This window comes from Neophocaena asiaeorientalis, unplaced genomic scaffold (genome assembly GCF_003031525.2).
Source record: "Neophocaena asiaeorientalis asiaeorientalis breed wild unplaced genomic scaffold, Neophocaena_asiaeorientalis_V1.1 scaffold43, whole genome shotgun sequence".
In the NCBI taxonomy this organism is placed as follows: domain Eukaryota; kingdom Metazoa; phylum Chordata; class Mammalia; order Artiodactyla; family Phocoenidae; genus Neophocaena; species Neophocaena asiaeorientalis.
This window is the reverse complement of record NW_020173674.1, coordinates 10,671,411-10,698,633: the sequence shown is the minus strand read 5'-3', so window position 1 is coordinate 10,698,633 and position 27,223 is coordinate 10,671,411. Positions and strand designations below refer to the sequence as shown.

The following is a 27,223-nucleotide window of genomic DNA, read 5'->3' as shown; positions in this document are numbered from 1 at the left end:
CATTTTTTTGTATTTATTTAAAAGTGAGGGATAAAAAATATAGCCAGTACAATGATGCTGTTACATTAAAAAAAAAAGTGAGTGAGGGACTTCCCTGGTGTCGCAGTGGTTAGGAATCTGCCTGCCAATGCAGGGGACACGGGTTCGAGCCCTGGTCTGGGAAGATCCCACATGTTGCAGAGCTAATAAGCCCGTGTGCCACAACCAGTGAGCCTGCGCTCTAGAGCCCACGCGCCACAACTACTGAAACCCGCGCGCCTAGAGCCCATGCTCCGCAACAAGAGAAGCCACTGCAGTGATAAGCCTGCACACCGCAAGGAAGACCCAATGCAGCCAAAATTGTTTTTTAAAAAGTGAGTGAGCTGAATTTAAGTCAAGAAAAATATTAAGTAAATTATACTTATAAGTTAGATAAAACATAAATCATGAAGGTTGTTCGTGAATGGCCAAACTTTGAAAAAATTTTGTTTCTACATTTTATAATGGCCTTGACCAAAATCACTAGCAGCCACTGGTATAACACACATACATAATTTATAGGGAGTGTGATAGGATCTTGGTTGATATTGGTGAATAAATAAAGGAATGCCCAGTGCTATAACATTCTGCAATCAATGAATACTAGACATCCATTAGGTGCTTAGCTCCATACTAGGTGATGAGATGCAATTGAACTGAGTTGAACTCGTCGCTCCCATTGAGGACCTATCCTAGTAGAGGTTGAAAAATGAGTGTATAAACGCAATGCAGAGGGATAAATGCTGTAACTGGGGTGTGCACAAAGCCATCATGGAGCATGGAGCAGGGAGTAATTCTTCGTTTTTGGAGGAGTGTGGGGGAAGGTATGTGAATCAGAATAAGGCGTCATGTAACAGGTGACACTTGGCTGAGTTTTGAAGGATCTGTAGAATTTGTCTAGGTACACAAAATTAACCTCTAATTGAATAAATTAAAACTGTATGTCTTGGACTTCCCTGGTGGCGCAGTGGTTAAGAATCCGCCTGCCAATCAATGCAGGGGACGCGGGTTCGAGCCCTGGTCCGGGAAGATCCCACATGCCACGGAGCAACTAATCCTGTGCGCCACAACTACTGAAGCCCGCGCGCCTAGAGCCCAAGCTCCACAACTAGAGAAGCCACTGCAATAAGACCACACACCGCACGAAGAGTAGCCCTCACTCGCCGCAACTAGAGAAAGCCCGCATGCAGCAACAAAGACCCAATGCAGCCAAAAGTGAATAAATAAATAAATTAAAAAAACAAACAAACTGTATGTCTTTCTAAACTACCTCGAACTTGGAGGGTAAAAATGTAGGCAATAATTAAAATATAGCTAAGTCTAGCAGCCATTAGACCAGTTTAGAATATCATGTCCCTAAACAATTCCTGTTTGTGTTCAAATATTGACCTACAGGCTACGGTCAAGTTAAAAGCTAAGATAGCCTCTTGGGGCTCGGTTGAACCAAAGTAGGCAGGGAATTCTCCAGAAATGAGATGAGAAGGGGTGAGAGTTGAGAAAGAACCCAGAATTCTGACTCTGCAAATCCCAAAGTCCCACGTTCTTCCCTTGAGATGTAGCAGCAGGGAGGGATTAATGGTATCTAGATGTGTGCTTTCCTCAGTTCTCTGGGTAGTTTCTCAGAGATTCAGTCTCAACGGTTCCCAAGGTATTAAGAAGAGGATTCCACCTTGGGCTTCACTCAGCCTCAGGGAAGGATGTGGCTGCCAGCCTGTCTAGGCAGAAGGTAAGGAGGGTAAGGGAAGACCAGGCTGATTGAGTTGTTGTGTGGTCCAGACCCTGGGGAATGAACCAATGAACCCTACTGAGCTTGGGCTTTCCTGATCCTGTGAGGGGCTTCCCCGTGTGGAGATACAAATGAATTAGAACATTAGTTAAACCTCCTGGAGCTAATGATGTGACACTATTTATGTCAAATATACTAACAACAAACAAGTCTTCAAAAGACACTCCACTGCTGAGGGTGAGAGAAGGAAACTCTGTCTCTCCCTAGAGAGACAGAAATGTGTCCCATTTCATAGGTTGTCTGAGATGGGTATGAGAGAGTTGTTCAAAGAGAACTACATGCTTTGTTGGGACACCCAGAAAACATAGTGTAATCCACTCAGTTTTCAAGTTACACACCCAATGCCTAGTTGATAGTAGCTGCTAGATAAATTCTTGTCAAATAAGTGAATGCACGAACAGTCCTATTAATTACACTCAGTGAGGGGAGAAGGTAGATGAGTATGCAAAGATCTTTGCAGAAAAGGAAGGGCTCTCTGTGTGAAGAATGCCATGTCTTTGGAGGCAGGGCTGGTGCCACAAAAGAGACTCATCAAAGAGGATGCAGTGTTACTGAGGGTTTATAGTTCCTGGGTAAGAAGAGGTCTGGCATTTCCTGATTCACATAGCAAGGAGTTGTGCAATAGCAAAGGCAGGACAAAGCAGATGGTGGAAGAGAACATTTAACCACAACCAAAGCTCACAGTATTGTTATTTTTATCCCATTGAGAAGACCCCAGAGGAGAAGTAAACTTGGAAGTGAAGAGGGGAGAGATTTCTCACTGACTCATCAGTGCCTTGGATGAAGACACAAAAGGCAAGAATAATTTTTTATTTGTATAATATATTTATTATTCTTTGAATACTCCTAAAAAGAGAGTGCCTTACAGTAAAACCCTAGCTACAGTGAGATCAAGATCAACTTATAAAAGGCACTATAAAAGACAAAAGTTACATTGGGCTTCCCTGGTGGCGCAGTGGTTGAGAGTCCACCTGCCGATGCAGGGGATGCGGGTTCGTGCCCCAGTCTGGGAGGATCCCACATGCCGCGGAGCGGCTGGGCCCGTGAGCCATGGCCGCTGGGCCTGCGCGTCCGGAGCCTGTGCTCCGCAACGGGAGAGGCCACAACAGTGAGAGGGCTGCGTACCACAAAAAAAAAAAAAAAAAAAAAAAAAAAAAGACAAATAGAAATGAAGATATTGGGGCTGAGAAATGCTAAGCGATTGAATATAAAACTTAGTTTTGGGCTTCCTAGCAGCTAAGGCAAAAAGGGAAATGAATTATGTAGCTCTCACAGACAAGTAGCATGACTTATATGTGTTCATTAAGAGAGAAATGTATGTGTCTGGGTGAGGGTGTGGGGAATGCATTGAGAAGTCAGGTGAGTCTTTATCCCAGGCATGTTGAACATCCATTGTATAAATAATGTGATTGTTTGTTGCAGTGGAATTCACCGTAGTTTTTAAGTGTTCCAGAGATATTCCACACAGAGAGCCTTGTATTTTTAAACTGATTTGAAAACTGACTGATATTTTGAAGAAAATTTTGAGGGATATTAAGGGCAGCATGCTTGAGGGATGTGGCTTCCTTGAGCTATGGTCTAATGCACCGTTGTAGCTTTGGGAAGCATGTTCATAAAATTTGTAGATGACAATGGGGAGAAACTGATTATTTGTTGGAGTAAAGAATTGTAATTCTCCTTAAGATCTCAATGGGCTAGAATGATGAGCTAAATTTGAAAAGTTGACTTTAAAAAGAGATGAGGGTAAAGAAAAAAAAGAGAGAGGGAAAGGAAAGTAGGAAGAAAGAAAAGGAAAGGGATGGAAAAGAAAGGGAAGGAAGAAGAAAGGAAGAAAGGAAGGTAGGAAGGAAGGAAGGAAGGTTAACTACTTAACAACAAACTCAGCCCAAGTCAAGGTTGTGGTATGTCTGGAAATGAACAAGCACATAAATAAATAACTAGATTTAGAACAATTTTGGACAACATCATTGGCAAGTGTGCAGATTTTGTGGCTATATTTAGGTGTTAATCCTCATTCTGACAATTCCTGGTTGTATAACTAGGGGTATGTTATGTATTTCAGTGTCCTTGCCTTTCAAATGGGAATTTAAAAAAGTAATAACATTTTTAATGTTAAAAATAAACACATATTATTCACAGAAAGTTTGACAAATGGAGAAAAGCATGAAGAAAATAGTCATCTCTCATTTTTCTCTAAAACACCATTGAGAGTTTATTGTTTCCTTTTAGACGGGTAGCAGAATTGGTGTCATGCTCCGCATGCAATGTTGCCTTTTCATTTTCTTCATTTAATATTATATTGTTAGCACTTTCTCACTGTATTAAACCTTATAATTATAACAATTTTAACGTCAAAATGACAGTTCATCATATTAATACACCTCAAGTGACTAGAATGTCACCTCTTGTTAAGTATTTGTTTTGTTTCCTTATAAAGATTATTATCACAGCACACTGCATGTATCTTTATGTATTTGGCTCCATATTCCAGACTACTACCTCGGGACAGATCCTTCAATGTGAGGGTGGTGATTCAACACATATAATTTCTTGAAAATTGCTGATTTTCTTTCTGGAAGGGATATGCTCTTTTAGCATCAGAGTACGAAGCTGAAGATTATCACTTCTACTTCAGAAGTACTGGGTCGTAGTCATTGACATTGATAGAACCTCAGTAGCTCTCCAGTGTTCATGTCAATACAGAGTTACATGGTACCTAGTGTTGTGCTAGGTCCTGGGTATTAGTGAAGAACAGAATCCAATCAGTCCCTGCCCTCATGGAGTTGAGATTCATGGAGGGGACAGAGGTACACAAGTGATCACAGAGGCAGACACATCATTAAAGGAGTGGTGAGATCCCTGGTTATAGATAATAGTTCTCTTTCTTGTGCTCGACTTGTCCCTTAATGTCTAATTCACGAAGGTTGTTTGGGGTAGAGGGTGTGTTGGTGGTCTTTACCCAAAGTAGGAAGAGAGACAGGCAGGTGTGTGCTCCAATGCTGCTCCTAGAAAAAGAATTAAAATTCTCAAGGAACAGTAGTCTTAGAAACTTCCAAGTGATAAATTTCCCACTATGATTTCACCCATCTTCCAACCCTCTTTCCCCACACAAGGCTGTGCCCAACAGATGACAGTACAGAGGCAGAAGCACTTAGAAAAGGAAAGAAAAACTTGCAAAACATGCAGGGAGCCAGACTTTAAAAGTACCGATCTGCCAGAATAAAAAAACACAACAAATATTCAAAAGAAAAAATTGCAAATCAGCAAGAATACTAAGGATGTGTTATTCTGTTTGTGGTGGAAAACAACAATGTCCTTACATGATTATCATACTCATAAAGGTTGTGATATATCTTCAGACATCAGCACAGCAAAAGTAAGCAAAAATACATTCTTTGGTGGGGGGAACAAATCCAGTCAGGTGATCCTGTTAGTTTTTTTTTAACTCAGGGTGCAAAGTGTCCCCCCTGCCACCCCACTTACTGGGGCATGTGAAGTATTGACACTTAATCATTGGACGCAAGGCCAAGTGTCAGTTTTTGCTTCTACAGCAGATATGATGTGTTGGTGTGTGTGTGTAGTCAGGATATGTTGTTTTGGATACCATGTACACTTGCCCTGAAATTCTTTCCTACCGATCATGGGCAGCAGAAAGAAAACTGGATAAAGAGATTCTAAAATAAATTAAAATATAAGATTCTTTTCCTTTATGCATTCAACAATCATCTGTTAAAATGTTCTCTATGCTAGTCATACGGACAGGACTTGGCATTTAATTTTGGGACCATTTATAGAAGTGAGGGCAGAATTAAGGGCACTCACTGTTACCAGGTCCAAGCTCGGACTGTTCACCGCAAGACAGGACAATAAGTCGAGAGACAAGTTGTTGGGGCAAGGAACAGTGACTTTATTCAGAAAGCCAGCAGACTGAGAAGATGGTGGACTCATGTCCCAAAGAACCATCTTGCTAGGGTTTGGATGCTAGTTTCTTCTATAGAACAAAGAGGGGAAGATGAGGAGATAAAGTAAAAAAGGCAATAAATTGTTGCAAATATTTCCTGGTTCCAGCCAGGTTCCCAAGAAGGTGTTAATTTCTTCTTTCCTGCAGTCATTCATGGGTGGGCCTGGTCAGGATGTTTCCTGTGAGCTAAACAAAGGTATTTTAGCTTAAGCTCAGGCATGGGAGGCAGGGTTCCCAGAGATGGGCCATTATGTATACTTTAAGCATATAGCCAACACTTTAGTGATTGACTTGTAGCAAAAACAATAGGAAAAAAAAGGTTAAATGAAAAGAAAAAGGTCCAATATGGACTTAGATTTATTTTTCCTTGTTATACTGTAAGGGACGGTGAGGCACTCAGGGCTAGCAATGGTAGGAAACTGTTTGTATCCTTGGGCCTGAAGTGACAAGGTGAGAGAACACTGTTACTGGAGCCCAGCAAAAACTGGAGCCATGGAAGATGGGCCATGCAACAAGAGCTGTGGTCATAGAACCATCATGGTAGAGGGAGAAGGGGGTAGTGGTGTGTGTATGGGGAGAGGGATAAATACCCTACATACCTTTGTGCTACTCTTTATTTTCTTTCAAGTACCTTCATTGGCCACATCCAACCAGAAGCCACAGGGTGAGTGAGCTCAGATGATTCAGTCCTTAGTGACCAGCCTCCCAGGCAGCAGAGCAGGGTGGAGAGTGGATCTGGGGCGTAGACCTAGATTAACCAACAAAACCTTCCCTTTGCATATCACTAAGAGGAAGAGCAGTCTCCAAAAGTGATGGAAACATAGTGTCCAGAGAGGTGGGAAAAAAAGTTTGGGTAGAATAGCATCACAGAGTCCTTGGGTGAGGAATTTCAAGGAAAAGGGAGCCTCCAGTGCAACAGAGATCAAGTCAAAATGTAGCCACTGGATTCAGCAATTTGGAAGTCATTGGTGACCTTCATTAGAGTGGTCTCTGGGTGTAAGACCGGAACCAGACTGTGCTAAAGAAAGAATAGGAAATGGTTGAAATGCAAAGGAGACAGGGAGCCTTTAGAGGATGATATAAGATGAAGGGAAGTTGCTTTTTGCCATGAGAGGTAAAGTTGCTGTAGAGGAGGAGCAGAGACAGATACTGGAGACAGACTGAATGATTGTGAAGCAAGATCACAGAGGAAGCAGGAGGGACTGAGGCCACTAGCTTCGCAGAGGAAGGGGACACTTCTAGAGCGGCATATGGGGATTTGCTATTGGGTATATGGAGAGAGAATGTGGTGGGGCTAGAGCTGGTGAGCGTAATGATGAGTTGCCTCCAGGAAACTTCTGTTCTTTTTTCCAGTGAAGTTGGAGGCTGGGTCATTACTGTTGGTGAGAGAGGAGGTAGCGGAAGAGAGGTCTTAAAGAGACCAGGGAAATTTGCCCGGGTCCTGGGACCCGAAGGAGCAGCTGATTGAGAGCCTTGGGGACAGCACTGGGGTTGATAATACCTCTCTATCCCTACCGTGGCACCAGTCAGCAGAATTTTGTGATCTTCTTTAGTCATGTTCAGCCTGGAACGAGGATGCTGTATATTACAGAAGGTAACAGGGTTGGCAAAAGATCAAAAGGAGTCAAAGACAGTGACAGTATTGGTAAAAGACTGATGGAAGAGATGGACCATAGATCTTGGTTGGATGGCGCACGGAGGAAAGCCCAAAGGAGGCTTATTTGGGGGAACTGGAGGCATCAAAGGTCGTCTTTTTTTTTTTTTTTTTTGTAGTACGCGGGCCTCTCACTGTTGTAGCCTCTCCCGTTGTGGAGCACAGACTCTGGACGCGCAGTCTCAGCGGCCATGGCTCATGGGCCCAGCCACTCCGCGGCATGTGGGATCTTCCCGGACCGGGGCACGAACCTGTGTCCCCTGCATCGGCAGGCGGACTCCCAACCACTGCGCCACCAGGGAAGCCCCAAAGGTGGTCTTGAAAAGGTGGAAGAAGAATAGTATTAATGATGATTGCTAACATTTATGGAGAGTTTCCTAGGGGCCAGACACATTTACTCCTCACAGCAACCCTACCTGCTGTGTCCTATATCGTCTTCACAGATGAAGAAATTGAAGCAGAAAGCTTCAGCAAGCTGTTCAAGGTCATACTGTTGGTCAATGACAACCAGACAAGGGATTGAGGGCGTAGAGATTTGTGGTCTAGGAATAGTATACTGTGGGTTAACATTTCATTGCTGACTTGAACAGATATTCATACACCAATTTTCATAGCAGCATTATTCACGATAGCCAAAAGGTGGAAACAATCCAAGCGTCCACGAACAGATGAATGGATAGCAAAATGTGGCATACACACATACAATGGGATATTATTCAGGCATGAAAAGGAACATGGTACGCGAGCCTCTCACTGCTGTGGCCTCTCCCGTTGTGGAGCGCAGGCTCTGGACGCGCAGGCTCAGCGGCCATGGCTCACGGGCCCAGCCGCTCCGCGGCATGTGGGATCCTCCCGGACCGGGGCACGATCCCGTGTCCCCTGCATCAGCAGGCAGACTCTCAACCACTGTGCCACCAGGGAAGCCCAAAAAGGAACCTAATTTTGATATAAGCTACCACATGGATGGACCTTGAAAACATTATGCTTAGTGAAATAAGCCAGACACCGAAGGACAAATACTATATGATTGCACTTACATGAGGTACGTAGAATAGGCAAATTCACTGAGACAAAGTAGGATTGCGGTTGCTAGGAGCTGGGAGGAGGAGATCGTGGAGGAGATCCTTAGTTTATTGGGTAGAGTTTTTGTTGGGGATGATAGAAAAGTTTTGGGTATAGATGGGGTGATGGTTATACAACATTGTGAATGCATTTAATGTCACTGAATTCTACACTTACACATGGTTAAAATGGTAAATATTATGTAATGTATATTTTACCACAATTTAAAAAAGCAAGATTTCAGTGGAGAGCTACTTCTGGGTGATTACAACAACAAAAAAGCTGTTGTAGAAGTAAGCTGCTGATTTGGAGGTAAAGATGGTTTTAGTTGAGGGAGGAAGGGAGAGGCCAGGAGCTGAATGGGTCATCCAGCAGGAGCCCTGTGTCCTGACACTTATCTATCCTCAGGGGGCAGCGCCTGTGCCATCAGCAGGCCCGATGCATTGAATACATAGAGGATGCAAACCAGACTGGAATGATTCAGTTCCACTTCCACCCCTTCTCCAAACTCCCCGAGGTACAGATGCTGATTTTCGTGACCTTCCTGATTATGTACCTGGTCAGCATCAGTGGCAACCTCTCCATTTCTCTCATCATCTGGATTGACCGTTCTCTCCACGCCCCCATGTACTTCCTCCTGGCCAACTTGGCTGCTCTGGAGATCTGCTACTCTTCCACCATTGCCCCTCTGACTCTGACAAGCAACCTGTCCATGGAGAAAACCCTCGTCTCCCTGCCTGGCTGTGGTGCCCAGATGTTCTTCTTCATATTCCTGGGCAGTGCTGACTGCATTCTGCTGGCCGTCATGGCCTATGACAGGTCCGTGGCCATCTGCCACCCTTTGCGTTACACCCTCGTGATGAGCTGGTGATTTTGTGCCCGACTGGCCCTGGGCTGTCTGGTGTTGGGGTTCATCTTGGCCATGCAGCTGACTGTGCTCATCTTCCAACTCCCCTTCTGCAGGAGCAAAGAAGTCAGTGTGTTCTATTGTGATGTCCTTCCTGTGATGAGACTGGCCTGTGCAGATACCCAGGTCCACGAGGCCACTCTGTTTGTGGTTGGTGTCTCTGTCCTCACCATCCCCTTCCTGCTTGTCACCCTGTCCTATGTCTTCATCGTGGCTGCATCCTGAAGACCCGCTCTGTGGAGGGGAGGCACACGGCCTTCTCAACCTTCTCCTCCCACCTGACTATGGTTCTGCTTCAGTATGGAGGTGCGAGCCTCAGCCACCTGTGCCCCAGCTCCAGCTGCTCTCCAGAGAGGGGCCAGGTAGTGTCTGTGGTTTACACATTCATCACCCCTATGCTGAACCCCTTGATCTACAGCATGAAGAACAGAGAGCTTAAGGATGCTTTGAAGACAGCATTGATGAGGTTCCTGCCACCCTAAACACAACAAACGCCCTGGATGTTCCTCTGTAACATTGCTGAGTGGAGACAAATGGGTATACTCTCTGAAAGATGGGAGACAGGGCCTAAGAGGTCATCGGTTTTACACTCTTACTTCTTCCTAGTCATTTTTTTTTTTTTTTTGCGGTACGCGGGCCTCTCACTGTTGTGGCCTCTCCCGTTGCGGAGCACAGGCTCCGGACGTGCAGGCTCAGCGGCCATGGCTCACGGGCCCAGCCGCTCCGCGGCACGTGGGATCTTCCCAGACCGGGGCACGAACCCGCGTCCCCTGCATCGGCAGGCGGACTCTCAACCACTGCGCCACCAGGGAAGCCCAGTTTTTGGAACGGCATTTTCCTTTTCTCATTCTTAGACTCCTCATCTCTAAAATAGGGATTCAAATGCCCACAAGACCTAAATTCTGGGATAGTTATGATGATCAAAAGATATATTAAGTGGAAATACTTTGTGACTTCCATTTATTATTATTTTGCCGCGGGGCATGTGGGGTCTTATTTCCCCAACCAAGGATTGAACCTGCACCCCCTGCAGTGGAAGCACGGGAGTCTTAATCGCTGGACCGGCAGGGAAGTCCCTACTTTGTGACTTTTAGAGGGAGAGGTAGCAGTGTACCTCATTATCACTATTCTCAGCGTCAAGTGCAAAGTCTGTGCTCTGCTTTGGACTTCTCTCCAGAGGCAGTTCTCAGGTTCTTAGCGTTGCACGTACGGGCAGGGGCAGAGCTAAGAATAAGAGGCAGATCAAACCAGGACCATCGCAATCATGATTCCCGTGATGTAAATGCTGAGTTTGTGCCACTTTGAATTATTTCTCTTTCATCCTAAATTATCTTCCAGGGAAAAGTGATAGGGAAAGCACTAGAGTTTTAAAGTTTTGTTAGTTTCTCTTTGTTTAACTTTATACCTGGAGCTAATCTGTCTCCATCTCAATCTCTGACTCTGTTAGTCTGATTCCAAATCCCTCTCCCTTTATCCATTTGTTCTCTTCCCCACTCTCTGTCCCTTTCTTCTCTTGTTCTTGCTCTCTCGCGCGCGCACACACACACACATACACGCATACACATTTATCTCCTATTCTCCCTTTCTGCCTACCCCTAGTTGATATGGTCTGAATATTTGTGTTCCTTCCAAATTCACATGTTGAACTACTAATGCCCAGTGTGATGACATTAAAAGACGGGGCCTTTGGGAGGTGCTTAGGTCATGAGGGTAGAGCCCTCGTGAATGGTATTAGTGCTCTTGTAAAAGAGACCCCTTAGAGCTCCCTAGCTCCTTCCGCCATGTGAGGATACAACGAGAAGTCTGTGACCTGGAAAAGGGCCTTTACCCAACCATGCCGGTACCCTAATCTTAGACTCCTAGCATCCAGAATTGTGAGAAATCAATCTCTGTTGTTTATAAAGCCACCCAGTCTGTGGTATTGTGTCACAGCAGCCCAAATGGACTAATACTAGTGTATGTATTGTGCTAAGTACGCATAATATGGAAAAATTGCTTTGTTCACTAAGCCCCTTGGTGTAGAAAAGAGGCAGTGTTGGTTCAAATCTGGATTCAGGTAAAACAGAGCTAATTCTGTGAAGACACACTGACTGGATACCCTGAGGAAGTGAAAGGTCATTCACACGGTTCCGATACGGTTCCGAGCAGTCCTAGAACGATAATCATTCTGATAATGATCGTTTGTCTCAAGGCAACGGCGGCAGAACACAGATGCTTTACTCTCTTTTTGTAAGGTAGAGGAAGCTCACTCATTCTTCTACCTGTTGATCACTGAGGGCTTTATTTATTCAGCAACATTGAAAGAGACAGTAAGCAATGATTTATTGAACTCTGCTGTGTACTGTGCTCCCACCTGTGGTAGGTGGAACAGGAAATGGAAAGGTAAGTAAGAGGCAGCTCCTGCCTGGAAGGAAGTTGAAAGTCCAGCAGTATGTGAGAACATACACCACGATTACACCAAGGGCCAAGTGATGCAATGCTATGAGCCACCAAAGGAGGGTCAGCGAAGGGAATCCAGGTTAGTTTGATGGGGAAGGTGGCACACGCGTGGCACCACGCCAGGTCTTCAGGTCTGCAGGTACGCAGAGGGGCAGGAAGGGCATTTCTGGAGGAGAGAACTGTGGGGGCACAAAAGCAAGGGTATCAGCTACATAGGGAAACCTCTGTTTCCCTACCTGGAAAAGCATAACACGTGTGCCATGACATTTTTCTTTTATTTTTTCTGACGTGTATCACAGGCCTACAGGGCAGAAACCATGACCAGAAGTCATATTACATGAAGCTGAAATGTCATCTTACTCTTTTGAAAGACGAGGACCCAAAAGCATCTTCTTCGGTTCACTTACAGAGGCTTGCGGCTCCTCCTATGTTCTACTGCAGTATTCTACTAGGTCAGTGTTATTATCTGTAGGACACCAATCCTGTTGGATAATAGGTGTTTGCAGGAAATGAACATTATACGGTCAAACAAATGTGAAGGATACTGTGTTGATTAAAATAAAGCTAGTGGTTTACTGAAGGTTTATTCAGTGCCTGTAATGAGCAAACGTGCAGTCATGACACTCCAAGATGAGGGATGCATGTTGCATGTTTCCTAAATTGTCACCACCAAACTCTTTCATTCCTTGGAATCGCTTAGGAAATATTTTATCTTGTTGAATCTGCTTTGGAAAATGCTGCCGTGGCTAGGGCTGACTGGATAAAAAGAGGACGATTTCACTAGTGATTGAAATATTCCAGGCACTTTTCAATTCCCCACGCTCTTTGAGAAAACAGTGCAGTTATGAGTTAGCAGGCTTCTTTTCCAGTGATTGAATAAGGGAATTAATGATTGCCATATACCAACCCATTTATCATCATAATAACCCATGAAATGCGTGTGATTACTATCTCTGCTTACATATAAGGAAACTGAGACACAGGGAGGCTAAGTAACTTGTTCAAGGTCACACAGCCAGTCAACATAAAACTGAGATTTGACCTGGGCAGTGTGGTCACCAAAGCCTGGGCACAAAACCACTCTCCCAACATGCTATGACTGTCCAATAGGAGCTTGGGAAAATCGCTTCATTTTTCTGACAATTCAGTTGCATAATAAAATGGGGACAATACTATCTACTCTGTCTCCCCGAGTTATTGTGAGATCTCCAAGGGAAAAAAAAAACCTAAACTGTAAAAGGATAATAAAAGAGGCAGCATGGTTATTCAAACATCGACATGGAGAAATACACTAGATGGCTCATTTTTTTAAATACCAAAAGTTTAAAGACATAAGTGTTCAATTCCTTTCAACTAAGGTTTCCCTATGTTTATCCTGTTACTCTTGATAGGTGTTTCACAGGTGTTGTAAGAAACAAGCATGTCTTCTGCAGCTCAGAAGTAACAGCAGGCTTCTCTGCTTGAGGTTTCCTCACTGAGTCTTCCCACTTACCTTACCAGGCTCCTCGGAGAACTATGTGCTTAAGGGCTCCAGGGATTGAGGAGTTTGTATAAACATAAAAACAAATGAATATGGTGCAAATTATTTATACTGTTAAATCATAGGCATAGGTATGTGGTATAGGGAGATTCATGTTAGGAAAACATCTGAACAACATGATATAAAGCATCTTTATAAACAAAGCACATTATTTTTAAAAAATTTATTGAAGTATAGTTGACTTACAATGTGGTATTAATTTCTAATGTATAGCAAAGTGATTCAGTTATATATACATATACATCCTTCATATTCTTTTCCATTATGGTTTATTACAGGATATTGAATATAGTTCCCTGTGCTATACAGTAGGACCTTGTTGTTTATCCATTCTATATACAATATTTTGCACCTGCTAATTCCGAACTCCCACTTCATCCCTTCCCCACCCACCCCCCTCGCCCCTGGCAACCACAAGTCTGTCCTCTGTGTCTTCAAAATACATTGTTTTAACCACACAGTTCAGTGGCACAGGGAGTTGCAATTGCATTTAGTTTTAAGATCCAGGAAGGATCTTCTTTCCTCCTTAGGGAGAGGAGAGGAGAATCCCTAGGAGTGTGTGTGTGTGAGGGTGTGTGTGTGTGTGTGTGTGTGTAGTCACACACTACATAAGAATAGTAGTCGACTATTCTTTGATTTATCCTCCAAATTGCAGTGCACCTACGTCACACTACCCCTGGAAGGTGAATAATAAAATACCTGGTCATTGCTCTCAACAGATATGTAAGCAACGAGGTACAAGACAACCCAGGGTTTGCTTTTTTTTTTTTTTTTTGCGATACGCGGGCCTCTCACTGCTGTGGCCTCTCCCGTTGCGGAGCACAGGCTCCGGACGCGCAGGCTCAGCGGCCATGGCTCACGGGCCCAGCCACTCCGTGGCATGTGGGATCTTCCCGGACCCGGGCACGAACCCGTGTCCCCTGCATCGGCAGGCGGACTCTCAACCACTGCGCCACCAGGGAAGCCCTGCTTTTAAAATAGATCTGAACAAGTACTGTTTGGGGCGGGAGGGCAGAGGGCCAGGGAGACGTGAACTGGAGAAGGCTTCGGTTTTGGAGGAGGCGTAGGGATTTGTCAGACATGAAATGGAAAAAGGACAAATCAGGCAGAGATGGGTGGGAAATCCTGGGCATATTAGATGCAGAGAAGAGGTGGGTGTTTGAGGAAGCTATAGGTGGGGCTGTGTGTGTCAGGGAGTGACAGTACCTTGGGCTGGGGCCAGACTGCACAAGGGCTTGAATGCCATTCCAAGAAGCGTCTGGACTCCCTAATCTTGTAATAAGGAGCCACTGATGTATTTTAATCAGGAGAAAGACATAATGGAGCCATATGACAAGAAGCTTCATTTAATTAATTTGGTAAACCCTAACTGAGTGCCTACAATGACGTTTTGGGGCCGAGGCTGGGGTCTGGGTTCGCATTAGTGAAAAGGAGAGACAAGGCTGCTGACCTCGCAGAGCTCATAGAAGGTACAGGAACTAGACCAGGTTACACAGTGTGGTAGGGCTATCTTGAAGTCCAGGCTGTCAGGGAAGCATGTTTGAGGGACACTTAATCCTAGAATGGGTCAGAGTTGTCCAGTTCAGATACAGGGGAGAAGAGAGCTCTAAGGTGAAAGAGCATAACTGTGGCATGAATTTGGGATTTGAATTGTGTTCTAGGCAGCTGCTGAGATGGCTCTCGGTCTTCACCCCCTTGTGTAATCTCCTGGCCTTGAGTGTGGGCTGAACCTAGGGCTTCTCTTTTAATCGATACAGTATGGCAAAAGTGATATCACAGCCGAGACTAGGTTACAAAAACACTTTGGCTTTTCTCTCTCTTTCTCTAACCCTCTCACCTGCTTGGGCTGATGGAATTCAGCTGCCATGTTGTGAGCTGCCCTATGAAGAGACCCACGGGGTGAAGTAGAGCCCTTGAAGAACTGAATCCTGCTGGCAACCATGTGAGTGACTTTGGAAGCAGATCCTTTCCCAGTCAAGCCATGAGGTGAGACGCAGCCTCCAGCCAACACCTTAACTGCAGTGAGGCAGGGGCACCCAGCGAAACTGCACCTGGATTCCTGAATCACAGAAACCAGAGGGTAATGTTGTTTCAAGCTGTTTTAGGGCAATTTGTTATGCGGCGATAGGTAACTAATACAAACTGTAAGGGGGTGAAAACTACAAGTCAGGAAGTGTATTCTCCATCCTCCCTGCAGTGGGGAAGAATTGCTGTGGGGAACAGAAAGGACCTTCCCCTTCAATTTTCTAGCTCCTTTATCTCTTTCTATTGAACACTGCACCCTGGGGACACTGCCTCCAGGTACAATAGCCAGAAGGTGGTCTCACCTGTTCCTCAGCAGGCCCTGAGGGTCAAGGGCGGGTAAGGCTCAGTGTTTATTTTCCAGTGGGAAAGAAACAGGCTTAGAGGAAAGAGAGAGAGAGGGAAGCGGAGCCCCAAACCCCAGGATCCTCTATTTGGTTTGTTTGTAAAGGTGAAATTAAGTGTTGGCTGACTTCGCTATAGCCAAAATGCAAACACTTGATTTAATCTTGCTATATTTGTTTAGTGGGGAAACAGCTACACACTAGACATGGTGGGAAACTAAGCACCCTGGTAGAGCAGAAAAATAAAAATACATCAGAGAGGAGGGGGATCCTACTAAGCCTGGAGCCTTAAGTCACTGTCCGTACGTGGAGACCTTACAGTCCACTTGGGCTCAATGTCAGTCTTCCTCACCAGCCCATGGCCTCTCCTCACCCAGGTCCCTTGTCCCTCAGTAACTTGACTTTCTTCAGTTTATTTTACACAACTAGCTGCTGCAATCCAGACTTCTGCCTGTCAAGGAAGAGCAAATATTAATAGAAAATGAACAAAATAGGGTTCATACCTAACAGGAGTTTTTTTAAAAAGGCTTGAAGTCTGTGACAACTCCCTTCGAATAGAAAGTCATAAGAAGAGAACTCTACTGATGCTTCCCTCCCTGGGTTCCTGGACTCCACGTGCAGTTAAGAGCGCTCTTTATGCTGTTTTCAATGTGTAAAAAGGTTAAGGAAAATCAAATGGTCATTTCTGTTATGGCCACATCGGCTAACCAAAAAGTCATTTTTTTTTTTTCCCCTTCATGGAAACATCCTCTCCTGGGAAACCAAATTTCTTTTTTGTTTCCTAGTTTTATTGAAATATATATTGACATATAACATTGCATTAGTTTAAGGTATTTGCAATGTAATGATTTTTTTGTGTGTGTGCGGTACGCGGCCCTCTCACTGTTGTGGCCTCTCCCGTTGCGGAGCACAGGCTCTGGACGCACAGGCTCAGTGGCCATGGCTCACGGGCCCAGCCACTCCGCGGCATGCGGGATCTTCCCGGACCGGCGCGTCCCCTGCATCGGCAGGCAGACCCTCAACCACTGCGCCACCAGGGAAGCCCACGTAATGATTTTTTTAAAAAAAGTATTCATGTATAGTTGATTTATAATGTGTTAGTTTCAGGTGTACAGCAAAGTAATTCAGTTATACATATACAGATGCCCATTCCTTTTCAGATTCTTTTCCCATATAGGTTACCACTGAATATAGAGTTCCCTGTGCTATACAGTAGGTCCTTGTTGGTTATCTATCTTCTATATAGTAGTGTGTGTGTTAATCCCAAAATGATCACCACAGTATATCCATCACCTCACATAGTTACAACTTTGGGGTTTTTTTTGGTTTTTTTTGTTGTTGTTTTTTGCGATGCGCGGGCCTCTCACTGCTGTGGCCTCTCCCGTTGTGGAGCACAGGCTCCGGATGCGCAGGCTCAGCGGCCATGGCTCACGGGCCCAGCCGCTCTGCGGCATGTGGGATCTTCCCAGACTGGGCCACGAACCCGTGTCCCCTCAACCACTGCGCCACCAGGGAAGCCCACAACTTTGTTTTGATAAGAACTTTTTTTTCCCAGCATCATAATTTAATGAAGGGAGCATATTCATTGTAGAGAACTGTAGAGAATATATTGATGGTTGTAAATGTGACTCCTCGTTACAGCCTTAAAATTTTGGAAAGACCAAAGCACAAAGATGTCAATTATATATCCAAACTACAGGTACAAAACAAGTACATGTATTTTCCATGCTCCAAAACTGAGTACACACTGTACTGTCATAGGGAAGGGGGTTACCAATGAAGACCTGACAATAAAGTACTCAAGACTGATATACCAAAATAAAATACAAAATAAGAGTTTATAAAAACAAGTTTGACAATAGCAGAGAGGACCCTTGATAAGAACTTTTAGGATCTATTCTGTTAGCAACTCCAAATATACAATACAGTATTATTAACTATAGTCACCATGCTGTACATTACATCCCCGGGACTTACTTTTTTTTATAATTTGAAGTTTGTACCTTTCGACTCCCTTCACCCATTTTTCTCCCCGCCCCCCATCTCTGGCAATCATCTGTTCCCTGTATCTATGAGTTTGAGGAAACCAAATTCTGATTACCTAGTAAATGTATTTTCTAAGGGATACGGAATCATTCAAAACAAGATATCCACAAATGAAAATAAAGAACGTATGATGTTCTTGATCTTGAAAAGTTCGAGAATCACTAGTTTTGATCAGCCTCCTTACCACACAGATGAGAGAATAGATTGTGCGATGTCAAGTGACAGCTGTTTTGTGGCAGAAACTGTGTCTAGAACTCAGTCCTCTTGGCTATGTGTCAGCATTCTGTGGCCCCATAGCTACTGTCCCTTCATGGAAAGCCTGTCTTGTGAAACACAGATTAAATTTCTTAAATGTTTGGACAAAGGCGAAGAGCAAGAAACAGTGGTGGAAGTTATAGGAAGGAGAATTTTTGTTTCATATAACAAAACACTTTTAAACAACAGTTGGAACTGTTCCACCAGAGAAGATGCTTGAGTGTTTGAAAAAACTGAAAAAATTAAAATGCCTTCAGGCAGAGGCTGAATGGCCATCCTTGATCATTTCCTGTGGTCCTTTTCAGACGTCTAATGTAAAGAGTTGTTCACATATCTGTCTCCTCAGAAGACTCTCTTTTCCTGAAGCGCGGAAACTTAGCTATACCCATTAACAAAAATTTGTTAAGGAAAGGAGGTGGAATGCGATTTCTGATTAGCTTACCGTTTCCATTTCTGACCACCAGGGGGCGCAGAAGCCTTCCCTTTACCAAAGACTGGCAATTAATTCACCTAGCGAGCGCCTGGGGTAGAAGGAAGTGTGCAGGACTAGAGCGAGGATTACAGACCATATCTTCATGGGAGGGGATGAAGTCAGCGCGGAGCAAGCGCTAAGATTGCAGAACAGGGCAAAGTTCTGTTAGAATTACGAAAATATTTACAGCCCTTTTAAAAAATATTTATTTATTTAATTTTGGCTGCGTTGGGTCTTCGTTGCTGCGCGCGGGCTTTCTCGAGTTGCGGTGGTTGGGAGCTACTCTTCGTTGTGGTGCACGGGCTTCTCATTGCGGTGGCTGCTTCCCTCGTTGTGGTCTTAAGTAGCTGTAGCGCGAGGGCTCTAGAGCGCAGGCTCAGTAGTTGTGGCGCACGAGCTTAGCTGCTCCGTGGCATATGGGGTCTTCTCGGACCAGGGCTCGAACCCGTGTCCCCTGCACTGGCAGGCGGATTCTTAACCACTGCACCACCAGGGAAGTCCTACAGCCCTTTAATCTGGATGCATAGCTCAGATTCTTTCCCTGATTTGAGGATTGAATCTTAGGCCTGTCAGTCCTATTTATTGAGCTCCACTCCATATCTGCTGGATATGTCATCTGTTCCCAAGAAGGAAGATAAATAGGGAAGAGGGAAGAGAGGGTGGAGGTGTGGGGCCGGGGAGGGGAGAAAGACGGAGGGGCAGTGCGAAGGAACCGCCCACTTTTCAGAAAGTGGGATCAGGTACTACTCACCTAGGGGATCAGGTAGGAAAGCTTAAGCTTTCCAATTCACACATCCTCCTCTTACAGCTCTGCTCCACGGGTGACGAATCAGTCATTCCTCCTCTGTCAGCAAGGCCCCACAGCAAACTGGGAAGTGGGTAATATCTCTGATTTATAGATACAGAAACGGAGTCCCCTAGAGAAACAATAACTTGCCAAAGGTATACACTTTGTTAGTGGCAGGTGTTCTGATTTCATCATTGAACTGCTTGCATTTCTCTTAAGGATCCCCACTGCCAACATCATAAAATCCAAATTCTTCGTCCCAGCCTTCCCCACCCCGCCTCACCTCCAGTTATTTCCACGAGGAACACACTCTTTCAGCTCCAGCACGCAGTCCCCCGGACCGTGAGCATTCCTTTACTTAGAATGCCCTTCCTCCAGGCAGAATTAATTGCTCTCTCTCTCCCACCTGTTATGGCACGAATCACGTTGTCTTAGAGTTCCTCGTGTACGGGATGTTGGCGCCGCCTAGCAATGAATCAGTCTGTTGAGGACTGGATCCTAGCACAGAGCCCGGCACAGGTAGTGAATGGCTGTTGAATGGAAAGGCTGGAATTGAGGTCAGACAGACCCACTCGCGGCGGGATCTCCCATTGCTGCTCCATCGGGGGACCCGGAGCTACGGGAGGTGGAGTGAGAGGCGTGGAGGGTGGCCGGGCGGCGGCGGGGCACTGGCCCTTTAAGGAGGAGCGCGGGGCGCGGCCCAGGTAAGGGGCGGGTCCGCCGGGCGGATCAGCGCTGCGCGCCGGCGCCGGCCTGGGAGCCGGATTTGGAGTACGCGGCGCCGGCTGGGCCGGAGAGGGCGGCGCGGCGGAACCTCCAGTGGCCTCGGACGCTCCTTCTCGCCCGCGGCCGCCGCCCGCCTCCGCCTGCTCCTCCGTCCTGGCCGGGCCCGGCCGCTACTTCCGGCCGCTCACCTGGGACGCGCTCACCTGCCTCCGGGCGCCTGGGCACCAGGATGAAGGACCGGCTGGAGCAGCTGAAGGCCGTGAGTCCCGCCGCACCCGGGAACCGGGCGGGCCGGGGGCTGCGGGGGTGGAGCTGCGCGGGAGAGGGTCTTCCCTCGCTCCCCCACATCGAGGCTGGGCGGGGGGAGTGCGGGGCGGGCACAAGGCCTGTCCTCCCCAAGCCCCAGACGCACCCACCCCTCCTCTCTGGGGTCATGTGCCGGTGATTCATCGCTAGGCTGCAATTTCCCTGGATGCCTCTAGTCTCCGCCCCCCACCCCAAGCTGGACAGCATCAGTCTAGAGGTGGGATCCGCGGGAGGTGGTGGGTGCTTGGGTCCAGCGGGGCTCTCTGTGAGGTCAAGGGTCACTCACCACCTGCCCAATGCTGCCTGGCACTGTGCCCAGGACCCGCCTCCTCCCACGCTCCTCCTCGTTCCTCTCCTGGGGGACGCTAAGACAACTGCCCTCGCCCCCGGAGAGCAGCTCTAGTGGGTGACCTCCCGAGCTGTGAGCTGGTCACGTGCCTGGATGGGTGGGTGGGGGGGGGGGAGCTCTTCACCACCCAGCTGTCTGTAATTATTAATTCCTCCCTCCCACGCCCACCCCCATCCTTGGGACAGCTGTGGTCAGGGCCAAGGATCTGATGGTAGATCGTTTCCGGCTCTGCTGCACAAAAGATGTAAGACCTTAGGCTACGTACTCTTTTGAGCCTGTTTCCTTATCTGTCAAAGGGAGATTGATATGCCTTAGAGATTTGTTATGAGATCAAATGATATAATGGGGCTTAGTATAGAGAAGTGTTAAAGCATGGGTTAAGTCCAACATTCATTGAACAAATAATTATTGAGTGTATTCTGTGGGGCAGGCCCAGTGCTAAGCCCCGGGGATTGGGTGACTCAGGCTCTGTCTTAACGGAATTTAAAATGTAGCCCGTGATAGAAGGTAGTCCATCTACTTGGGAGCTTGTCAGAAGCACAGAAGCTTAGGCCTCAGTCTGGACCTATGGAATCAGAATTTGATTATTCATAAGTCTCCCCGGGTGACCATGAGCACATTGAAGGCTGGGGAGCAGGGGACTGGATAGAACTGGGTTTGCCTCCTGGCTCCACTACTTACCAGCCATCCCGTACTTAACCCTGGAGCCGAAGTTATGTCATATTTCAAATGGGTAGTTGTGAGGACTAAACCCAAGAGAGTGTGCAGAGCCCTCTGTACGGCGCCTGGCACATACAGGACTAAGCAACGGTAAATCTTAGCTCATCACTGCGAAAGCTCTTCGGAAAAATAAAGCGTCGTACAAGTGTGAGGGGCTTCTGGGCTGATGTCACAGTTATTTTTCTTTCTCCTCCGTTGTCTTGGCTGAGACCTTTTTGACCCTCTCACCTGCTCTAGGTCGTAGGGCTGCGGAGGAGGCCGGGGTGATGGGGAAGTGACGGAGGCCAAGGGGCAGCCACCGATGGTGGGAGTGAGCCTCCCAGCCTCCTACTTGCTCATTGTCATCTGAGCCTCATAACATCCCGTGTACTGTCAGGGCAGAATTGATTGCCTCTGTTTTTAAAGGTGAGGAAACTAGAGCTCAGACTGGGAAGGAGGGATGCCCCAGGTCACAGAGCTGGTGAGGGCTCAGCGGGGGGAGGAACCCAGGCTGCTGACCCCTCTTGCCCTGGAGCACGCTGACTGGGGCGGCAGAAAGGGAAGAAGAGTGTGGTTTTAGAGATCTTCCTGGAGCGCGCAGCAGGCAGTCCCAAAGCAATGCAGAACTGGACAGCAGGCGGAGGTGGCGCCCTTCCTTACGTTAGGAAGTCCATTCCATGTCCAGCTTGCGGGGTCTTATTCCCCGACCAGGGATGGAACCTGTGCTCTCGGCAGTGAGAGCGTGGAGTCCTAATCACTGGACCGCCAGGGAAGTCCCTCCCACGGCCCTTTCAACGGCCATTGCCAACAAACAGCACAGAGCCTTAACTGAGCTTTGAGTTCCAAGTATAAATTCACTTTGCCGAGGAACCCAAGCAAGTCCCTTTGCTTTTCCAATCCTCACTGTTACCTTCTGTAAAATGGAGCTAATGCTGTGTTTCTCCCTTTCCCTCTTGGGGATGTGGTGGAAGTGAGATTGTAGACGGCGCCGTTATGATGGCAGTGCTGTTCTGACATCACAGGTGCTGTTCCAGCCTTGTGGAGCAGGGGGATGGGTGGTAACACTGTGCTAGAGGCCCTGGCTGTGGGTTCAAAGGATTCCAATTGTGGCTTTGCCCTTTAAGAGCTGTGTTCCTTGGTGTCACTTTACCTCTCTGCTCCTCCAATCCCCCTTTGGAAAGCAAGGAGTTTGGCTGATCTCAGAAGCCCCTTCTGGCAATATTAACGTTTTTCTTGAAGACTGTTTGTTGTTAAGGTTTAGATGGCTTTTGGCTTCTGGCCCACCTCTGCTAACCAGCCCCTCCTTCGCCTGGGAGAGAGACACCCCCGCCCCCACCCCCACCCCAGCAACAAGATAACCATCTTGTCTCTCGATTCCTTTTATCAACGTTTGCTAACTGCATGAAACCAATTTTACCGTGAGCCTGGTGCAATCTCTGCTGTGGGGCTTTTTCTAAACTCTGGGGGAGGCGAGGCGTTAACTGCCTCCAGATAGCTGGAGAGCTGTCACGTGCAGGGGATCAGCTCTGCTCCGGGTAGATAGGAGAAGACGTGGAGAGTGAAGAGGTGAGGCTGATGGGCAGACATGAGGGCTCTGTAGGAAGCGTTTTTGGTAGTCAGAGCTGCCTGAGGATGGGCTGGGCTGGCAGGACATGGGAGGGAGGCAAGAAGCTTGTTGGGATGTTACATGTTGCAGGAATCTGAGTGTTCTTGGAGGGGAGGGGAAGCACATGAGGAGATTCAAGGCCTCCATCAACTCTGAGGATGTGTGTTTCTAGAGATGCTTCATTGTGAGCCTGTCCCAAGCACTGGGAGGCTCTGAAGTCCATAGGGCGGAGGTCTTAGAGTTACTCCTCTAAAGTGGGTCATCGTACCCTCCCTATAGGGTCACTGAGGGTGAAACGAGATAATCCGTGATAATCACCCACCACAGTAAATTCGGGTTCCCCAAACTTGACCTGCTGGGAGCAGCATCCACACTGAAGGGCACCCCTTCCTGAGGCTTCAGTCACAAGCCTTGACTTATCTTATCTCTTGCATGGCTCCTCCTGGCTGGCCATCCCAGCAGCCTGCCCTTTCAGGGACATCAGACAGGCTTGCCAGGAATGTGCGGTGCCTACACTCAGCCTGTCTCATAAGGCATTTCTTCCTGATTTCTCACCAGCTGAACTTTGGATCCGCTGAGTCCAGACAATTCCCATGTAGGAACCTCTTGCCTGGCCCTCTTTTCATTCAGCAAATGTTTACGGAGGGACTTCCCTGGTGGCGCAGTGGTTAAGAATCCGCCCGCCAGTGCAGGGGACACGGGTTTGAGCCCTGGTCCGGGAAGATCCCACATGCTGCGGAGCAACTAAGCCCCTGTGCCACAACTACTGAGCCCGCGAGCCACAACTACTGAGCCTGCGTGCCACAACTACTGAAGCCCGTGCGCCTAGAGCCCGTGCTCTGCAACAAGAGAAGCCACCGCAATGAGAAGCCCGTGCACCGCAACAAGGAGTGACCCCCACTCGCTGCAACTGGAGAAAGCCGGTGCGCAGCAATGAAGACCCAACACCGCCAAAAAAAAAAAAAAAAAAACCCCAAGCAAAAAATACGAGCGCCTACTATGTCCTAAGCCTTCTGATAGGTGCTGGGGGGATGGTAGTGAACACATACTCCTGGGCCTTAGGGAGGTCACAGTCAGCTAGGGAGACACACAAGAAACAGACACAGTGTCCCATCCTTGGGACAGAAGCAGCCGCAGGAAGACCCTATTGGCCAGCCCCTGGGAACAGGGCACTAGGACCTGGGGGCTCTTCCCAGAAGAAGCGAGGCTCCTGTTCAAGTTCATGTTAAGGCTGAAATCTAATTCCTTCAGGCATGGGGAGTCTCCTAAGAAGAAAGGCAAGGATCCTGGATTTTCTCACCCGTTCTCCCGTTGGCGAGTGCTTCACACAGACAGCATGATCGGTGCTTTTTGACCTCTGCGTGCCTAGTATCCTGCTGGCCATCCTGTTAGGCAGAGTCATTTAATTTTTTTGGCCACGCCGCACGGCTTGTGGGATCTTAGCTCCCTGACCAGGGATCGAACCCGGGCCGCGGCAGTGAAAGCACCGAGTCCTAACCACTGGACCGCCAGGGAATTCTAGGCAGAGTTCTTATACAAAGTCCTGGTCTGAAAGAATACATGGTCATATAGGGAAAACAAAGGGGTATATTCCATGAAAAGAGAACCCCCAACTTCAAAGGTAGATAATGCTTATAGAGAAGCTGTGATGTATGGAATGGAGGGCAAGGACTTTGGATCCCTGCGGAGATTGATCTGTAGAGACCTGGAAACATCTTGGGGTTTGCTGGTTCCTCCACAGCCAGCGCCAATAAGGACACGCTAATGAAATCAACCACCTGAGGCCCTAAAGACCAGACTGACCTTTTCACTCTTTCTGTTCTGTCTTGTGTCTTACTGCATCTTAAATGGCTTGTCCTGGGCCTCCTTCCCCATTTGAAGTTCCCCCATTTGAGTTCCTCAGGAGCACGGTTATAGTATAACCATCAGAGACATGGAGCTGTACGTCCCCTTTAGAGCTTAATTCCTTCCAAGACTATTTAATGAGCCCCTACTACGTGCCAGGTGCTTTGGATCACGGCCAGGTTGTAACACCCTGCCTGGAGACTCTCTCCATTGAGATTCCATCCTTTGGTGATAAGATTGCTAACTGGTCCGTGGTTCCTTCCTCACTTTCTCCGTCTCCCTGGCAGGATTCATCCCCTGGGAGAGCTGTTCTGCCATGAGCAGGGCTGAGATGAGAGTGATAGGGATTGAGTAGGGATTACAGACCCATCAGCCAGAAGCCAGAGAGAAAATGCTTGGCTGAGAGCCGGGGATTAGTGTTATTTTTATTCCTGGGAGGGGAGTGGGGAGGCCGGGGATGGGGGGGCTGGCGAGAGCCTGGGAAGAAACAATTGTTCATGTTGTTTTCTCTCCCTTCAAGGCTCCTTCAAAATTCCTGCCCATCTTCCAAAACTCACTTTACAGGTAACGCTCCCTAAACGCAGCCTAGAATATGCCCCCTCCATGCCGGCAGCCCTCATGGGCTGCATGTTGCTTTGCGGTGAAATATTGACACTTCTGTTAAGTCAGCGGGGTTTTTTCTTACCATGAAGTGGGCTTGAAGCCACCTTCCATCTGTTCTTTATGGGTTGGACTCTTTTGCCTTCTAGGTCCCATTGTCTTTAAGATCGATGGCTCTATTACTTGTTGGTGTCACCGTATCAACTGCAGTAACAATGGTCATTTATCGAGCTGCTACTTACTGTCGGAAAGGACTTGTGTTCGGTGGCTTACACACCTTGTCTCTAATCCTCTGAACTCCACAAGGCAAGATGGTGTTATATATTATTGCCAGTTTACAACTAAGGGAATTGAGGCTCAGATTGGATTGAGATTCCCCAGCTGGGAAGTGGTGAGATCAAGAATTGAACAAGTCTGTCTTGCTTATTTATATCACCCTACACTGTATATAATCATCTCCCCAACTACACTGTATGCCCTTGCTGCGGTGGCTGATGGGACGTTCTTCTGGGGTCCTAGGGCCAGCACTCTGCATGGTAGTCCCCTAGTAAACACTTGTCCATTGACTGACTGATCAACAGCACCTTGGCCCTTACACACCCCGGATTCATCACTAGGACTTTCCATCCCCTCTGGGTTGGTGCAACTTTACCTGCTTGAAGTGCGGCGTTTACTCAGGGAACCCATGAATTTGCTAACGAAGCCAGAGGTCATTGTTCTGTCCTCCGCGATGAGGATGGATGAGTTCCAAGGCTCCTAGCTGTACCCCAGCCCAACACCTCACGGAGGGTTGCCCCTTTTCAGCAAGACCGTGAAGGAGAAGATGTGGATACCACGGTGAAAATCTAGCAATCTCGTTCTTCCCCTGGAAAATCTTATATGTCCCTCAAGGCTCAGTTCCAATGTCATCGCTGCAAGGACGCTTCCAGATCTGGCATTCACCAGGCCTTCCCTGGGCTTCCACAAATCTTTATTTTTGTCGATACGTAAAAGCAGCCACGTAATGTTATGTTAAATCCTCCTCTCTCAGAGACACGCCTCATTCCCCCTGTGTTTTCATTTCCCAGCCCACAGCTCAGAAAGCTGTAAACCTTGCTGTCCAGTGGATGAACGGGGATATTCTACAAATGAACTTGCTGGGAGATTCTGTAGTCCCGAGGGGCCTTACCTCCAGCCTTTTACATTAGGCCCCTTTGTAGCTTCCTCCCCTCATCACTGTCTCCCCTGTTAGGTCAGCCTGTTTTCTGGCCTTGGGCCGTGTCCATGGCAACATTCTCCTGTCTCCATCTGGAGACGTGAGTAAGGTTCAGCCCCCATCCAAAGAGATTAGTAGAACATATAACTATCTGGGTATGTTTAGCTGCCTGGGTCAGGGCAACGCGGTACGGCAGCAAGATTGCTTTTTTTTAGAAATAAACGTTTTATTCTAGACTATTGCTTTTTTTAGAAATAAACGTTTTATTCTAGACTAATTTTAGATTTACAGAAAGGTTACAAGGATAGTACAGAGAGTTCCTGTCTCCTGGGTTTCCTCCATTGTTAATATCTCAAGTTATGATGGTACCTTTGTCGAAACTGAGAGACTGACCTTGGTACATTGCTATCCACTGAACTCTAGACTTTATTTAGATTCCACTTGTTTTCCCATGGATGTCCCTTTTTCTGATCTAGGATCCCACCCAAGATAATGCATTTCATTGAGCTGTCATGTTTCTTCAGCGTCCTCTGAGCTGTGACAGTTTCTCAGTCTTTCCTCATTTTTCACGACCTCTCTGGTACAGCATCTGTGTTTAGTGCTT

General features: G+C 47.1%; 2 protein-coding genes and 1 long non-coding RNA gene across 9 annotated transcripts in view; 2 read left to right on the top strand and 1 right to left on the bottom strand.

Moving 5' to 3' along the window:
* Window positions 1-744: 744 nt before the first annotated feature.
* On the top strand, window positions 745-9,920 carry LOC112402005 (olfactory receptor 10V1-like). Its single transcript, XM_024748534.1, has 3 exons — window positions 745-842; window positions 8,890-9,337; window positions 9,493-9,920. The coding sequence occupies exons 1-3, from the start codon at window positions 745-747 to the stop codon at window positions 9,868-9,870; spliced, it is 924 nt and encodes a 307-aa protein (XP_024604302.1). The 3' UTR covers window positions 9,871-9,920.
* Window positions 9,921-11,958: 2,038 nt separating this feature from the next.
* Window positions 11,959-27,223, top strand: part of STX3 (syntaxin 3) — a 49,770-nt gene continuing 34,505 nt past the window's right edge. For 6 of the 7 annotated variants that reach the window (XM_024749360.1, XM_024749365.1, XM_024749362.1 and 3 more), the window contains exon 1: window positions 20,046-20,278. In XM_024749360.1, coding sequence (XP_024605128.1) covers window positions 20,249-20,278 — 30 coding nt within the window. In that variant the 5' untranslated portion in view covers window positions 20,046-20,248. Of the gene's footprint in view, window positions 12,280-15,227; window positions 15,448-20,045; window positions 20,279-27,223 lie in introns of those variants that run through there. The other variant, XM_024749364.1, reaches the window with a different exon arrangement.
* On the bottom strand, window positions 17,234-19,815 carry LOC112402435 (uncharacterized). Its single transcript, XR_003003702.1, has 3 exons — window positions 19,577-19,815; window positions 19,258-19,374; window positions 17,234-19,122 (listed from the first exon to the last, which is right to left on the bottom strand). It is a non-coding gene; the product is annotated as an uncharacterized LOC112402435 (long non-coding RNA).